Genomic DNA, 17975 nt, shown 5'->3' on the forward strand with positions numbered 1-17975 from the left:
TTAATTTTCTTTTGAGTTTTCATCATCTGTGAGCCACAATTTTGAAGATTACAACATATAACAGCACGAAATATTTTAGTGTGTGATAAATCTATATAACATCCAAGTTGCTAGAAATACTAAATATTTATAGCAATATTTAGAATATTAAAAAATATTAAACTTTTTCACTATATTCTAATATTTTGACATATGCATATTTGTGCAGAGAATGAAAACACATGGGAAAATAAGTGGTATTTTTATTAGACACTAGAAATTACAGACAGAGAGGCAGGGGGCTGAACAACACGTAATACTCCTTTATGCTTTAAACACTCTGAAACAGTCTGTTGGTGTTGCCATGAATACAATGGTTACAAATCTGCTGCAATGTTTGAAATAAAACGAAGGTTCAGGAAATCTTCTGGCGCCAATCTGTACGGGACCAAAACACGGGGAAACAGTCGGTGAATTAAAGGCACTGGAACAAACTCACGATGATTATGGTTAATATTTCCAGGTGAGGTAGAGGGATCACTCCACACGTGAGGTACGTTTGGGATTTCACAGATTCATTACTGGCTTTTTCCTGCTTGATTCTAATGAAAAACAAAGACGCCTGGAAGCTTTGGAGCCTCAAAAGGGATAAAAACTCTGAGTAACAAAATGGTCGCCTAATATCGCTCACACCAGATCGATAACGCGCCGAAAAGTCTCAGTGGAATGTGAGAGTTTTGTTTTACAGGGGTGAAGGTTCCAGGATTTATTTTATTTCACTTTACCAATCTTTAAATGAACCAAATACAGAAGATCCAAATGAGCATGACCTCAGGAGACAAATACGGAAGTCCTGAGATGCCAAAAACTTATTGGAATCAATGAGCAACTAAAAAAATCTTAAGAGTATGTTAAATGTGTTATTTTGTTGAATTATTACACAGCTTCTGCCCACTTGTGTTCAAGAAGGATGTAGTGTTGCTTTAACTTAATAAAAATTTTATGGCAGGAATGGAAACTGCTAATTTAATCATTTGCAGAATATCTAATTTTCAAGCAGAAAGTGCCAGCTGAAAACAGCAACTGTCATTAAAAACCATGATGCTTCCGAGATGGTTAAAATTTGATGTAATATTTCATGAGCCTTTTAACAAAATATAATGCAATCTTTTCAAAATCAAATGAGAAAAGCACTTATGGCAAAAATATTTAAAAATAGTTTTTGCCATTAACCAGGGGCCAAATTAAGCAGAGCTGGTTTATTTGAATAAAATAATTAGTGTGCAAATTTGTGATGTTGATTGAGGATAATTGCTTCCAAAACAATCTTTGGTATTGGTGTAGGTTATGCGACATCTGGCATTAGTGGCCTCATCTACTACAGTGAGATGATGTTTGAGGTAAATCTTTCTGCAACGGGTTACGTTTTGCACAATTAGAGCGAACTGCAAATATTTGCAAGAAATAATCTTTAGAATTTTCATCCAAAAAGATGCCATCATTTTGGGACCTCTGGACTTCCATACATGCCATGATCTGCCTTGTGAAACAACATATCCACATTGTAGACTGATGGCTGTCTAAAACATGACTCATAAATCCAGCTTCAATCTAAAGACTCTGCAGTAAGCCCAGCTAAAAAGAAAACAGCAAAAACAAAACAAAAAGTTCATCACTCGGGTTCAGGGACTCGCTACAACTGAAGAAAACAATCGCAGAGCAGCAGGAAGAACCAGCTATAGTTTCCCTGCCGTCATAGTAACGCCATCCCATGTGTCTGAGAACATTAAGCACATTAAGTGTTGAAATCATATTATATAATTACAATAATGCCCCCAATATTTTGGTTTCCTTCCCATTCCCTCAAATAGAAAATCAAAATACCTTTTTATTTATTCATTTATTTTATTAAACACATTTTTTATATTTCTCTGGATTTGTTGTGCCTTTAAAATACACAATTCACCAATTCTATATATATATATATTGGAAAAATACTGTACAAAAAAGGAACAACGTACAGATTTATAGAAACATCTCTGGTTTGGTCTGCAAGAAACAAACTGACTGGGTGAACCACAGTATTGGACAACACCATCCAACCTTCTTTCTCTTTTACATTCATACAGCCATCTGTAAAAAGACGGCAAACAGACGCCACCGACAAAACATCTGCACTGAGTCCTACAAGAAAGAAAAAAACAAAACAAAACCAGTCGGACTAGTCATGCCAAGTCAAACAGAATCCAAAGAATCAACAACTAGTCCAAAAAAACAGAGAGAAACCATGCTTCAACCTGAAGAGAAGGAGGCTAAACAACCACAGCTTTCAGAGCAGTAATAATACTAACAATTATATCAACAGAATATATATATATATATTTATTTATAGATATAAAAACAACAAACTTCCATCTGAGAAATAAAAGGGAGATAAATAGCAGGAATTTTCTTGAACCGGATCCGATTGTGAGACGCTAGTTAGTGCAGAAGTTAACGAACGGGAGCAGGAGGTGGAGACATATTTAAAATTATTGCTCAAGAAATTAAAACATAATACTAACAGAGAGCAAAATGTTCCTGAACTGGACAGGAAGTACTAACATAAGTGGCTAAGAACAACAAAATAAAGAGGATTTTAGTCCTGGTCTGATGTAGAGAAGGAGGCGGGCTCGAACTCCTCACAGTGGGAAGTACGCACATGTAAATATATTTATATCTATTTATTCAAACCGTGTAGAGAAATCAAAGGAGGAGCAGACGAGATGAAGCTTAACAAAATACCAGAATCATACAGGTGGAGGTGCCGCCATTAGAGACATTGTCCTTTAAACAGGAGGGCAAACTGGAGGTTCTGGGAACAGAGGTGGGCCACAGGAGGGGCTCACAGGGGCCCATGTCGCGCCTCGTATTTAGCCAGAATGTTCTTGCAGCGGCCCAGCTCCTTCCTCAAGTCGGCCACCTCGAGACGCAGCGCGGCGTTCTCCTTCTCCAGGAAGCCGGCTCGGATGGCGATCTGGTTCTCTTTGAGGCGGCGTGCGTCCCGCGAGCGCTTCGCCGCCACGTTGTTCTTTCTGCGTCGCGCCCAGTACCTATCATCCTGCAGGGAGCAGCAGAGGGCTCAGTCAGCAAAACAACATGGCAATAAAATACTAAAAATAAATTATGCTTTTATTTTGAAGGTGAATCCTGCCACTAACTATTAATCATCAGTGACGATTCCAGTGAAGGTTGGAACATGCTGCTGATCTTTCGTTTAACTACTTAAGTTAAATTTATACAATATTAGAAATACATTAAAAAAATAGATAGTTCAATTAATTTTTAAATAACAAATTAACATTTTATTGCCTAAAATGCAATAACAGCATTGCTTTAGTGAATGCCCGATCAGTCGTAGCAAAACATGCATCTGCATGAACATCTGAAAAGATCAGCTGTTTCTGACCGACTTAAGAAAATAGTGAAGGAAGGAAGGGAGGAAGAGAGGAAGAGAGAGAGAGAAAGAAAGAAAGAGGGAAGGAAAACTAAGATAATATTTTAGTTAAAATCTAAATACTCTGCCTAAATGAAAAAAGAAAGATTTTATTTCCCATGTCATTGTGATGGGTTCCTGTTCTGGGTTCTGGTTCCGGTCTGGCCCACAGACTCTTCCTCACCTTCAGGTCCTCGGGGATGAAGATCTTCCGGGCTTTCTTGATCATGGGCTGCGGCTTCAGCTCCTCGGCGGAGAACTTGCGCTTCCTGGGATCGAACATCTCCTGACCCGGAACACTGGACAGCGCCAGGTCGGCCGGGTCCGGCTCGTACGTCATTGGGACCTGGATGGACTCCGGGTCGATGGGGCTGGGTGTGTCTCTGGCTGCGGACCGGACAGAGGAGAGAAACAGAACATCAGAACTGGGAGGCCACGTTTGTTCCCTGTGAAGCATCCAGTTCTGCTTGAGGCGGTAATACCTCCACCAACCAGCGGGTGGTGCTGCCACACAACGGTTACACAAACACTCGACCAACAGCTGATCGAGAAGCAGCAGGTTCTGATTTTTTTCTGAAATCTGTTATTTTTTTGCAACTAAACCCGACTGCATGAACGCTTTACGTCCTCAAGCGACCAGAAAGCACAGAAGAAGAACGTAGGCATCACACAGCAACACATCGTTTACTGAAGTAATAATAGATTATGTTTATTAATCAATTTTAACATTTAATCAGCAGTGGGAGTTCTAATTCAGACACAGTGGAGGCTTTAAAGGGGCAGTTTTGTGTTTTCCTCTTTATAGCACAATCAAGAAGTTATATAATCAAATAGGACTTAAAAAGACGTTGACATTGTAATTTAACGTCTGTCTCTTTAAAACCTCCTGCTCCTTCTGAAACTCGTTTTTACCAGATGTGCAGTTCCATCAGGTGTTTGCTAATTGCTGCTGGCTAGTCTGAAGGAGCCTAGTGGGAGAGGGTTGCTCTGTGAGGCTGAAGTTTTGTAGCTCTTAGGAGGAGCTTCGTCCTCCAAGGCGGGGCTAGGCCCACCCGGGGGTTTTGCCCAGCTGAATGGTTGCCATGGCGATTAAAGGATTTCTGAAACATGCATGAAAGAATCAAAGCAAAACTCCAGCTTTGTTTTTGTTGGGGCATGTAAAGTTCAAAAAAGTGCATTTTACATAATACCGCCCCTTTAAATTAACTTTTTAACAGATAAGTGAGTCATTTTTTTTAAGTGAGCCATTGTTTTTATCTTAAGTATGTACCAAAATTTCATTGTTATAATAATGATATTCTATTCAGTGGAGATCATAAGACAGAAAGCTAATAAAAAGAAAGCAGTAAATGTTGACAGTCTCTGTAGTGACGTCTGTTTGGATGTGTAGTCAGAAGAGTCAGAAGAACTGACATCTTTTATAATTTAATCATTATAATTTTCAGCCATTGTTTACATCTTGATTTCCAGCGTCTGGCTTCTTCTGGTGCCAAATTATGGCTCATTTCTCATATTAATGGTATAAAAGTTGGATAAAACGCAACATGAGCGTTCAGACGGGTTTGGAAACAATCGGATACAATGTAGATTCAGATATGGAAGAGGCACAAATCGGATGTTTGCTATAGATTGGAATTGGTCTGTTCAGACTGCAGGGAAAAATCTGGATTTGCCTGCTGTGTGACTGTTTCAAGAGCTAAGAAACTCCTGACTTCCTGTCCCGAACAACTCCAGGCGCTACGTGCATTTTCATCGGCCGCTGATCCGCTGGCGGCTCGAACATCATGACCCACATTAACGAGGTCGGCGCCGCTGACCTGCTCTGCAGCGCTGCAGGAGATTTGCTGGAACAAATGGATCTAAATGATCTGAAAACCTAAAGCTATCTGACATCTACCATCAGGTATTCTGTTGAATGGTTCTGATTCAGATATATGGGAGACTTTCCTGCCAAAAACACAAAATCCTACTAAGTATCTTTGGTGTAGTTTCTAGTGGAGATATCTCTGTACTCTTAATAAAAGGCAAAACGAACATACAATAAGCTTATTTTGAGTAAATAATTCCTAAATGTTAATTTTTTTACGTTAACAATGAAATAATCTTCCAGTGGAACTAGGAGAAAATGTATTGTTTTTCACCAATATTAAGAAATTATTGACTTTAAACAAACTCCTATATCTTGTTTTGAAAAGTTGCTTGCAAGTTAGTTTGAACTTATTTCATATTTCCACTAGGAACTGGACAAAAATACTTGGTAAGATTTCTTGTTTTTGCAGTGTTTGAGGTACCACCAAAGCAAGTTACCTGAATCAGAGACCAGACTTTGAGTAGGCCACTTAAAAGCCTCCATTTTGTTTTTCTGACCCACTCCGAGTTTGATCTGCTGGTGTGTTTTGGGTCACCCTGCTACTCAACATCAACATCAACATGTGAACAACTCAGCTCTTTCTGCTTGAATTATTAATTTTATATTAATAATTGGATGCAAAACCTGCTTAATATGAGATTAAATTTATTTTTTTTTTTTTTTTTTACAGAATTTGAACCAGGTGAAGGAAAAATTACACTAGAGTTCAGGGTAGAACATATTTACAGAAAAATAAGTTTTCTTTATCCTAATTGTGAAATTGTAATTTTTTTTTACAGTTCTGGCTTAATTCTGCTCTGACTGAATTGTTGTTTCAGTAAATATCTTTTTGAGTCGGTATACTCCGGTTAATGACTGTTATGGTTATTTGAATAACCGATTAATCGTGATTAATCCTGATTAATCGTTTCAGATCTAGTTCTCGGTGTGTTCCTCTGCCGTTTCAGACTGACAATGTCTCAGACTTCGTTTCTCATCTGTTCTTTCATTTCTAAACCAGAGACCAGATTAAAGATAATCCGTCTTTAAGCGGCGACACAAATAGTCCGACCTGACCTCTGCGAGGCGAGCGCAGGTAACCCAGGCAGAAGCGGTCCGAACAGGAACGTCTAAACTCAACGACCCGGTTCTGACCAGACCCAAGAGGAGGAACGAACTCAGATTAATCAGCTACCCTGCTGGGTTTCCATGGAAACCTCTAAACCACATTCAATAAAGTTTTCTTTATATTGCACTGAATGTGGATTTATTGATTTATTGAAGCTGGATCCAGCTTGACGCTCAGCGATCGTATTGGGCTTTTTATGATTTTATGGGCGCTGTCGTCATGACGACCGGGCGTATCTGAACTGTTGAACTCTGAGAGTATTTACAGTAAAGAGAGTTTACCCTCCTGTTCATCCACCCGACTCAGAGGAAGATCATTCCAGGTCATGAAAGTTTTTTATTTCACCTCAAAAAACCTTCCAGCTGGAATGTTGAGCCTCAGATGATAAAATATACCAGAGACAGAACAGCAGTGCATCAACAAGCTGGCTGCTTTCCCATCACTCTGCTGGCTAATTAGTTAAAATTTTAAAAATCTGCATCCTCTGCAGTTTCAGATGAAGAAGGTTAGTGATGCATCATCTGAGGCATGAATGGGGCAGATTGTGCAACCTGTGCACATTCTGCAGAAATATTGAAAAGATTTACAAAGGAGGTTTTATTTTTTTATGTTTGTGGTACCTTTTAATGTTATTTTACCCTGTTTTATTGATAATATAAACAGAATATAGTCATTTTAATTATTAATTCTTTAGAAAAAATAATGATTAACTGTGAGAATTAACTTATTTTCTGATATTTATGTTTTAAATGTGTGTGAAATGTATTTGTGAAAAACCTTATATTCATTAAAAAACGGGTTATCTGAATTTTACTCAAATTAAATAAACTAGATGGAAAAGTTCTGATTTAAATCCCAGTTTGTCTCAAGACGGAGCTGATTTCTTCCTTCAGGCACCTGGAGTTGGATAACTGGAATCAGGCGCAGCTCGGCCTGCAACCTGACTCCCCCTCCGGCCGCTGCGGGGTCAATGTACTGAATGCGACCTTCGACCTGTGAAGGCCGTAGCAGTGGCACACCCAGGATGTTATCTGCTTCAGCAGGACGAGCGCCGCCAGCTGCAGGCCCTGCGACGCTACGGTTGGACGAGACCAGTCTCGCTGAGCTGGAACAATGCAGCGCGCACCTGACCGGAGCACGCCCGAGTCCATGTGTGACCTCTGCAGGGTACAGCGTGTGCTCTGAGTCTGGGCCGGGTCCCGGGGGGGTGCGGGGGGACAGGAAGCAGAGCGGGTGGAGTGGGTGTGGGAGAAAGTGAGAAATGAAAAGGAGGGGGCTCCTGTTTGCAGCTCAGCGTTGCACACGGCCGCCCGCATGCGCCCGTCACATGGCGCCGCACGCCAGAGGAAACCCCATCCTGGCTTCACGCGAGAGCTAAATGTGAACTGCTAGACGGACCCGAAAAGAACCCAAACAGAACCCGGACACATGAATGTCAAACAGAGCAGGAGATCCTCTAACATTTGAGCTGAAGCTGAGAAAAAAATCCTCAAACGCCTGAAAATATGGAGCCAGTCTGACTGCAGGATTGGCTGAAGAACATACGGAGGACCAAACCGGCCATAATTATTTAAATAAATCACTGAATTACAATTTTTTTGTTATTCAGTCACATTCTAAATAAATGTTTCAGTCATGTCACATTATAATTCATTGAAATGTGAATAATAAAAATATTTACCTAATTTCCAAAAAACAGTGAAATTATTTTGTGCAGCAAATGGGCGGGGCAAATTTAGTAGTGGCGTATTTAACGAAGCACATTAACTTTTATTATAATGCATTCATTTATTTCTTCTTCCTACTACTGATATTTATTCAATTCAGGATTTATTCATTTATTTATTTTCTATTAAACAAAGTGTATTCTTTTGTCATTATTCTTAGAATTATTACCATTATGAAGAATTTTTCTGATAATGTAAAATTAAACTAAACAAAATGGTTAAATATTCCATCAATTTAAATTGTAACATAAACACACATTAGGAAATGTGAGTAAAAACATGCAAATCTAAATCTTTATTGAGTGTTTTTCACAATCTGATAAATTTCCTGAGAAATGGGAGCAGCAAATTGTTTCAAGAGTAAAATGAAACTAATTTAATTTCTCCTGCGTTTGTTTTCATCCCTGCAGTTTGTTGCTTTATTTTAGATGATTTTTCTCCTTAAAACGTGAGAAGATTCTGAGATTTTATTGAACAAAATGTGGAATAATCCCCCTCCCTGGCGATGCATTCAGCACATTAAAGATGAGGTCAGACCTGTTTACAGAACCTCCAGCCGGGTTCTTCCTTCCTGACCGGGGAAATGTTTGGGAGGAGACCTCCAGCAGCAAACACCTCCAACTAAACCAGACTCAGCAGCTGGAATCAGACCGATCCGTTATCGTTTGATTAACCTGAAAACATCTGACTCACTGGGTCAGTGAGGCCCTCCGACAGGCACAAGAGGCCCCTCACTGGGACCCCGCCCCTTCAGGTAAACACCCTCAGGGTCTCCATCTGTTTATCTTCCATGATCTGATCTGCTGCCAGCAGCCGGTCAGAGTCTGGAAGGGAACCGGTCCCAGGATCAGGCAGGAAAAGCAGCCGCCGCCTCCTGGATGCCAGCTCGTTACGTAACCGCTTCCTTAACGAGAAGTTTTCTGCGGTGACCAAAACGCCACACAGATTCAAAAACGTGTGAATCTGAAAGTTTCCACCTTGTGGAGTCGGATGAAGTGAGTTTATGTGGTTCAGCGAGTTCAAGCCTGAGGCACAGCTTTAAAAAAACCAAACAAGGTGGAGTAAACAAAAACAATGAGGGGGCGGAGCTTCTTTCAACCAATCGGAGCTCAACGAGAGCCGTCCTGCTGCATACTTAGGCCTGAGTTTCATCAGCCTGCAGCATTACTAACAGATTGAGTCATTTTCATCCCAACCTGAAACAGGGTTTAGCAAGTCAAAATTAAGACTTTTAAAGACCTTTTTTAATGCCACCTTAAATGGTATTGAGGTCCAAAACAACTACAAATATAGGAGATTCTTGGGGGACTTAACTGTGCCAAACTTAAGATTTTTTCCCTTTTTGAACAAAATCCACCTAGTCTTGTATCTGCCTGGTAACGGAAGTGCCAACTAAGCATTAATTTGCCTTTACCTTTGATGAAATAAAGTTAGCTAGCTAGCTATCAAAGGTATATTATCAATTACTGGCAGCATCAACCGCCTGAATTTAAAGAACATAATGAAGATGTCCCACCAGAAAAATAGAGTGAATAGAAAATAGGAGACTATATCACCCTGTCATGACAATCTTTAAGACCTGTGATTAACGTATTTAAAGCCAACACAATTTTTCTAATGAATTTAAATCTTAAGGCCTTAATTTTAGATATGCAACGTCAAGAATTTTTTAAAGCCACCTAGAACGAAATTAAGGCCACAGAAGTAGCTGTTTGGGAACGGTTCTGTTTTTCCACAGCAGTACTTGTGTTTGTGAGACTATGTCATAAAATCACAACCATACTGTTATCTAAGTAAAGACGCAAATATAGTTCTTAGCATCACTTTTATTATTATCACAACAGTACCACAAAATATCATGGTAAAACTTTAAGTTCATGTCACCTAGCCTAATTTACAAGACTAAATAATCCTGCCACGACAAAATTTAAGGCCTGTGATCAACGTAGTTAAAACCAACTTAAAATTTTTCTAATGACTTTAACACATTTTAAGGCCTTATCTTCAAATACATTAATTTAAGACTTCATAAGGCCTTATCTTTAGATACATACATTTTAGACTTTTAAAGGCTTATCCCAGGAATTTAAAACTTCTTCAAAAACGTAACTTTAGATACATTAATTTAAGAATTCATAAGAGCTTATCTTTACAGGAATTTAAGACTTTTTAAAGAACTTAACTATGGATTCATGAACTTAAGTCTTTTAAGACCTAAATTTTAGATAAATTTAAGTCCTTTTAAGGATGCACAGACACCATCTAAGAACATGTGGAGGACATTTGAGGGCCCACGTGTGTGAGTGAGCAGGTGTGCCTCTGTATGCTTCCTACCTGCAGCGGTGGGGCTGTGCAGGCAGGTCTGAGGCGGCATGGCTGTGTGAACGGAGGTGGTGGCGCGGCTGCTGAGGTCCACCACTGAGGGGGTGGGCGGCTTGGGCGGCGAGACCTGCTGCAGTGCTGCCTGGGACGGCTGCGCCGCCTGCTCGCTCTGGGCCGTGTTGGCTGGGATGCCGTTTTCCGACAGGAACTCCTCCAGGTCCATGTACTCCAGCTGGAAGTTGTCGCCGTCGTACGGCAGGGTCTTGTCCCACAGAGTGGGCCCCAGGAAGGCCGACTGGGGGTGGCTGGCTGTGCTGCTCTCATCTTCCAGCTTTTTCTCTTTCTCCTTATCCTTCCCAAATCCTGAAAGAAGAAAACAAATCCCATCAGATTTCATCCTGGGCTCATCTAGCAGGAATCTGCGTCACTTCAGTCTGATCAGGACCAGAAGCTGTGGTCAAAACAAAACCACAACTGATTTAACAACAAACACCAATTAGTAGCCATGTCAGAATAAATTAATTAATCGCATGATACATTTAAACTATCTCAATCATTTCCATTTGCATCAAGTCAAGTTTTTCTCTTTTATCTTTTTCCAAAAGCTGGCTGGCAAAGGTCTGGTGAACTGGTCTCAACTAGCCTTAGATTGAAGCACAGTTTCATTTATAGAGACTTCATAATCTGTTTTATTTGTTGTTTCTGTTTTGTTTATTAAATTTGGATATGTAAAATGTTTCCCAGTTCCAGTGGTAAGTGTTCATTAGAATTTAAAGTTTATTGATCTTTGATATTGTGTTCTCAAAACAACAGTAACGTCTGGGACAATTTATCGCCCAGCAACAGTTGCTTTTGTGGCAGGTCTACCAATTAGGCATGAAAGTGATCAATTAATGAGTTAATGTAAAGTTGATTGATAAGCAGTCAATTTCGTCTCTTGTGTCAAGAGGGCTTACGGTCTTTCCATAACATGAAGGGCTAAATTTAAACATCATAAAATTGTAATATTTCTTTCTGTCAGCTGTATTAAATATTGACTGAATAAACAGAAAATTCTTGTCACATTATTAAACTTATATTTCTAAAATATAACACAGGAACCTCTTAAGTTGCAAAATTGAAAAATAAGAGGAAAAAATTCATACAGAAACGGCCTGTGGTTGCTCTCGACAGAATATTAAAACTTCACTCCATGAAGCGCTTTAACTCACAACTATCTCCAAAAATCAAACTTGCCTTTTAGCGCCATGTTTTTTCCATCGTGTTATAATTTTGTGTTATAGTTTTTCTGTCGTAACATCATCCTCACCTTCGTAGCACTAACTACCTTAGTAGTTTTCAGTTTATAAAGTTGGTGCGGCTCTACTCTTTCAACTTTAACACCATTAATCTGTTTGTATTATCTTTGAAAAATACATTTTTGTACCTTTTGTTGTTAAAATCCCAAAAGTAAAGTTGTTTTGGCATTATGATAGTTGTGAAATGATTTTTTAAATTTAATTTATTAACTGCTTACATTGATTTTATATTATAAAGAAATACATAAATTATAACAAGTTTAGCATTCATTTGTGGTTCAAGCTAAATAACCTAAAATCCCTGATACTGATTGCAATTGATAGCTGAAAAATATTGCTTAAATATTAATTAGAATATTTTTTTCAAACTTATCCAGACAAGGAAATTGATTTAAAAGGGAACTACCCCATTCATTTGTTGATAATGCGTAGGAACCCAGAAACCTTCTCACCCAACTTCCTGTTAGGTCGGAAGTGGGACTTTAATTTTTGAGGTTTCCCACTAATGACAAGCTCCAAAACCATCATTTCAGCTTGTATTATATATTGTAAAATCAATTACTTGTTGTATTTTGATTCAAAAAGTGAAACTAATGTCCAATCAGAGTTACACAGTTAAAGTTTTTGTTTCTGTCCATGTAAAATATTTTATGTTCCAGTTGATAAAATCCCAAATTTAGTTTCTTAGACCAATTAAAGAGACAAAGGTAGGCCTACAAAACAATATGCCTATGTGAATTCAATAATTGGTTGTGACAAAAATCTTGAATATCTACAATTCACTGAAGTCTGTTGTTATCCATATGCACCTTTTTCCACCACACTTTTTCCTGCCACTTAACTTTCCATTAATACTCTTATATACAGCAGCTTCTTTTATCATTTACCTCCACATAGCAAGGCAATTCTGTATTAAAAATATTTTTTTTCTTATTATTGGACTGATAATATTCCATTTTTATGAGAAACTGAATGTTCAATCTTCTTTAAGTGTAAACCATAGTCACCATAGTGTAAACCATGTTTATATGTGAAATATAAACAACTATACTGACATAAATTACGTTTTTAATTATATTCTGATGTGTTGAGATGAACATGCAGGTGTTTTTTTTTATGTTTAGGGTCCTTTCTAAACAAGTCTACCCATCTCTCTCTGTCATCTGACTGGGAGAAACATTAGAAGCTGTGGAAATTTTCACTAAACCGTGAGAAATTTAATATTTGAGCAGCCTGGCCCTTTAAAGGTAAACATTATCCGTCATTCATATCAGCTAACATCCATTTAACACGTCCTAAGAGAGGCTTCAACATGGAAAACGCCCTCTATCGACAGGTATTGGTACTGCTAATGAGTCCCATTGAAGACAGCGGGGTTTAAATGTTATAAACAGCACTTTACGCTATTAACAGCGCAGACACAACAGCAGCGCGGTTAAATCTGGATCCTTATGTGTTCATTGAGAAAATAACTTCATGTTTAAATCACCTACTGGCTGAATTTGACGCCAAATCTGCCAGTTAAAAACATTAAACCCGAATTACACAGCATTCTGATTTTCCTATCTTTGCCGCTCCTGGCCAATCAGATTACCGTTTAATTTTTAACAAAGATCGCAAACTACAAAGACGCGCCACTTTTAGGTGATTTGGTTGACCAGTGTCCTTTAAGTCCGCTATATCTGTCAGATCAAAGTGCGCCAACAAGCAGCCCTACGTGCACCTGTGTGCGCAGTAAGTTTTGCACATTTTTTTAAGACAGCGTACCTTCATCGTGGTGAAACGGGAGTTTCAGCGGGTTTTCCAGCAGGGATTTCAGGACTCCATGAGTCGGCGGCAGGAAAGTTGGGTTTATAGGAAGAGGTCTGGCCATTTTCTCCATTTCACTTGAAGGGCAGCAGGAGTAAAAAAGATTAAATGTCCCCAAACCCGATTAGTAATTAATAAAAATTAAAAAAAATAGTTCAAAAATAATAATAAAAACTCGCTATCCGGCTCGTGGAGAAACCCACTCAGGTGGAAAAAAGGAGACCACACTCCGCTCAGCGGCGGCGGCAGGAGCAGGACGGTGAGCGGCTGGATGGCTGTCTGTCGTCTGGGCTCTCTGGCAGAGAGGAGGAGGAGGAGGAGGAGGAAGGCGGAGAGGTGGAGGGAGTCGCTGCTGCACTCCCCGGTGCATGTGAGGAGAAGGGCACCAGTGACGTCAAAGCACCGGGGAGGGCGGGGACTGTACGTTCAGGGACGTCAGGTAAAACCCCATGTCCGTGCTGCCTTTACTGACAGTTGGGTGCGACCGCGGATCAGGGCCATTGTAGATGGAAAAAGGAGAATATATTTATACCGAAAATAAAAACTCGAGAAAATTTGCTAAGTAAAATAAAATAAAGGCTTAAAACAAGCTCTTCTCTTCTTACTTCTCAGTTAGTTTTGTCTTATTTAAAGTGTAATAAGATATTTGCACTAGAAAGTAAATAAAAATACTTGGTAATATTCTGTGATTTGCAGTGTTGGCAAAAAGCAAACTTCCCCTTCAAGTGAAAAAAGAATGTGGAAGAAAAACATGAAAAAGTCAGTAAAAATGCCCCTGTAAAAATGCTTGTAAACAATAAAAGAGATGCTTTTATTTAAAATATGCAAGCTTTTGTGTTTTATGCACACAAGAAATCTCTCTGGTCTTTTTTTATGAGTGCTGCACACAGCGAGGCCGTAAACCCCAAAGCAAACAGTAACTCCCCTGGTCCAGCTCCTATTGTGGTCTCATGATGTTTCATATAATAACCTATCCTGTTTACTCACACAGACGCTATCATTGTATTTTCTGCTGGGCGTGAGTCAATGCTGTAACCTATTTCTAAACACTTTCATGGTTCACTGACTTTCATGCAACTGTCTTGCATTTGCAAAATTATGCAAAGTATTCAGAGCCATGTCGGCGTTTACAGACTGAGCCTCTTCAGCTATGCTGCGCTCACACGCCAGCTCTGACAGCTTGTTCTGTGCAGCCAAAAGCATTTCAGAAATGCTCACAGTAAGAAAACAACTTTGTGGGGCTTTTATGATTTGCCTGAACATCACTTTAATCTGGAACCAGGAGCAAATGCACTACAAAAACAAGTATTTTTGTCTAGTTTTGAGTGCAAATATCTTTGTACGCTTAAAATAAGACAAAAATGACTCATAAGTAAGTTTTTAGCAAGATATACGAGCTTGTTTTTAGTGAATTATTCCTTAAATATTTGTTCCATTGGCATATTATTTCACTTATAACAAGACATTTTCCTTATGATTTTTTTTTTTACTTGAGTCTTGCTCCGATATCTTACGAAAACTTACCAAACTAACTAAATTAGAAAAACATGTTCCCCTCCTCGCCTGTGGTGGCGCTGCACCAAAAAGCACTGATAAAAAACTCCAATAAATCACTAAAAAGTTTGAGACACATCAAGTTTTAAACCTGGTAGTGAACCTCAGGTGTCTGAAGATTTTCTAAATTAATCTAAATACTATAACTTTATCACGTATTTGCCACCTGATGCAAAAGCAGTTTTTGTGAGGAACTAATACCTTGTTGTGTTCATGACAACTGAAGATGAGTTTGTTTAGGAGCTTTGACTTAATCTGCTAAAATTCAACCACATTGGGAGGATTTTCCAGTTGAGCCACACCAATTTAACTGGTTCGAAGTTTGAGCCATTCCAGGTCTCTAAACCAGTTTTTGCACTGGTTGAACTGGTGGACCAGCACAAATACTATAGGGGAAGGGACATTTTCGCATTTAAAATAACAGATTTCCCAGGTTGACTTTTATTTTTTAATCACTCTCCATACTGACATAAGGTTCTTTATTTAAAGCAGAACTGTACCAAAAATAATTACCAGCAGAAAGTGTGACAAATGTTCCAATTTTGGACCAGACTAGAAAACAGCCTTAGATTTTGTTTTTTCAGCTCTTCTAGCATATTTTGTTTTGTAATTTCAGTGATTTCTGGTGCGGCAAAATTAGCGTATAAACTAAACCCAACAATCACATTTAAACCTTTTCTGTCTATTAATTAAATACATTTTTTATATATATTGAAACTGATCCAGATTTTAATTTTGAATCGGTGCATCTTTGATTATCAACCCAAAAGGTTCAGGAGGTAAATACTTTGTGGAGCAGCATCTCTGCTTTATCTTTTAGTGACACAGACTGATCTGGAGCCTAACTGTTGCACCGTCTCCACTGTGTTGGCACATTTCTTTCTTTTAGCCTCCACCGTTGTTTGCATGTAAAGCCTGTTTAAACTGAAGCCAGCGCTCCGCGTTGCCGCAGCGATCTGCTGTAAATCACAGGAAAGAGGAAGTAATCCGCCGCGTTCCCACATCCAGAGATGACGTGAATCTTTGACCTATTTTCAGCCAATGGGTGTTGTCTGGCTGCTGCTCTGTGCGACACATGGAGGCTCATGCTGTCCAGTGTAGTAGTGGCTGAGTCATAGTTTAAGGCTCCTCGCTTGGCTCAGCCCGTTTGTTTGTTGTTAATAATTACCCTATGTCATTTACAGAACATATGTGCTCCCTAAAATTAGGAACAAGCCAAAAAAAGACTCACTCTATGAACAGTTTGAAGACGATCAGATTCTGGAAAATTATGCTATCTAGTTCTCATTTAAAGTTTGAGTGGTTTATTTTCACAGCTTTTAGTCTGGTAGACAACAAAACTGCAACATTTGTTACATTTTCAGCTGCTGCCAGTTCACTTTCACATTGCACAGTCAAACAAATCAAAACATTTAAGCAGCACGGACATGTTCCCCTCCTCGCCTGTGGGGGCGCTGCACTAATAAACACTGAGCACAACTTCCTTCTTCTCAAAATGTAAACAAAAATAGCATCAAATTTGAGCAGTTGTAGGATTTCTCTTGTGTCTTTCTCTAAAGACCAAGAGCCATTTCTCCTGCTAGCATTAGATTGGCGTTTTTGTTTTGGTTGTACTTACCCACAATGCCGTGCGCTGTAGTCCGCTTCCTACATTTGGAGCGGTCTCCGGTCCGCTTGGTGTTCACATTTGCATTCAAACCATGCCAGAGTTCACTACTGTAAGTGGACCAAAGTTCACTTTTTTGGTCCAAATTTGATTCCATATATTGAATAATTTCGCTGATATGCTAACTCCTTTTAGCACAACTTATACAAAATTACCATCAGATCGCTTTTTAAAGTCCAAATTAAACCCAAGTGCACCGAAAACGTCTGAAAGGATCAAATCTTTGTCTATTTAAAAGAAAAAGCGATTAATTATGTTACATTTTTTATTAAAACTTCATTAATCCAAATTAAAGAGCTAAAGTCCTACCCAGTTCATTTTGTTGCTTAAAGGGGACCGCGGGTTGTTTTAATGTTTTCATACATCCATATTTTATCTACAGGATGGGTTTCACCAGATCATAACATCATGTGTTCATCATGAATAATCCTCTGGATATTCCCCCAAACTTTACTGTCTGTGGTTTCCTTTCATGTTCTGCCTCAATCTGATTAGACTTCATTCTCATTTTCTGTGGAAGTCTAGACATGCACTCAAAAATATTGCAGTTTAGGGTTGAGTCATGTTGCTGTCCTACTTTTCAGCATCCAACTTCATCATGTATGTGGGATTTATACTAAAGTAAACCTCAGGATTGTTTCCTATGCTTCCAAACATCCATCAAAGAGCTGCAAAATTTCCCAGAGTAGACCCCAGAGTTGTGAATTTTCATGTAAACAACCAAGAAAAATAAAACATTTCTATTACTTTCGGTAGGAATAAACAATGTTGGCACATTCTCTTTTTGTTGCAAACAGAAATCCAGCCGAGTGGCCTTGATTACCCTTTTATCAAACCGAGAAATCTCTGATTCCACACAAAACTCCTGCAATCACATTTTCACAGAACTGATGTTCCTTGAATTTGTCTATTTTTCCTCTCTGTCCTTGACTAACTCAGTGATTCAGGAGTATACTGCTCTGTTCAGCTGACTGCTTTCATACAATACAGGTTTTGTTCAGCTTTCACGTCACTAATTTTCCTTCTGCAGAGTTTAACCGCACATACTGGACTAAGAGGGGGATCTCAGTTTAATAAGGCTTCGATTCTGAGAAGGACATTTTTAACAACGTATAAGACATCACTCATTAGTACAGGGAGGGTGGCCTGACTTTGGATATTTGTTTC

The 17975-nt window shown here is 39.0% G+C and overlaps 1 protein-coding gene across 1 annotated transcript; it reads right to left on the reverse strand.

Moving 5' to 3' along the window:
* Positions 1 to 225: 225 nt before the first annotated feature.
* Positions 226 to 13931, reverse strand: hlfa (HLF transcription factor, PAR bZIP family member a). The gene is made up of 4 exons (XM_028041654.1): positions 13547 to 13931; positions 10494 to 10844; positions 3639 to 3841; positions 226 to 3079 (listed from the first exon to the last, which is right to left on the reverse strand). Exons 1-4 carry the CDS (start codon positions 13659 to 13661, stop codon positions 2864 to 2866), a joined length of 885 nt encoding a protein of 294 aa, XP_027897455.1. The 5' UTR covers positions 13662 to 13931; the 3' UTR covers positions 226 to 2863.
* Positions 13932 to 17975: the final 4044 nt, after the last annotated feature.

Source organism: Xiphophorus couchianus, chromosome 16, assembly GCF_001444195.1.
Source record: "Xiphophorus couchianus chromosome 16, X_couchianus-1.0, whole genome shotgun sequence".
Lineage (NCBI taxonomy): Eukaryota > Metazoa > Chordata > Actinopteri > Cyprinodontiformes > Poeciliidae > Xiphophorus > Xiphophorus couchianus.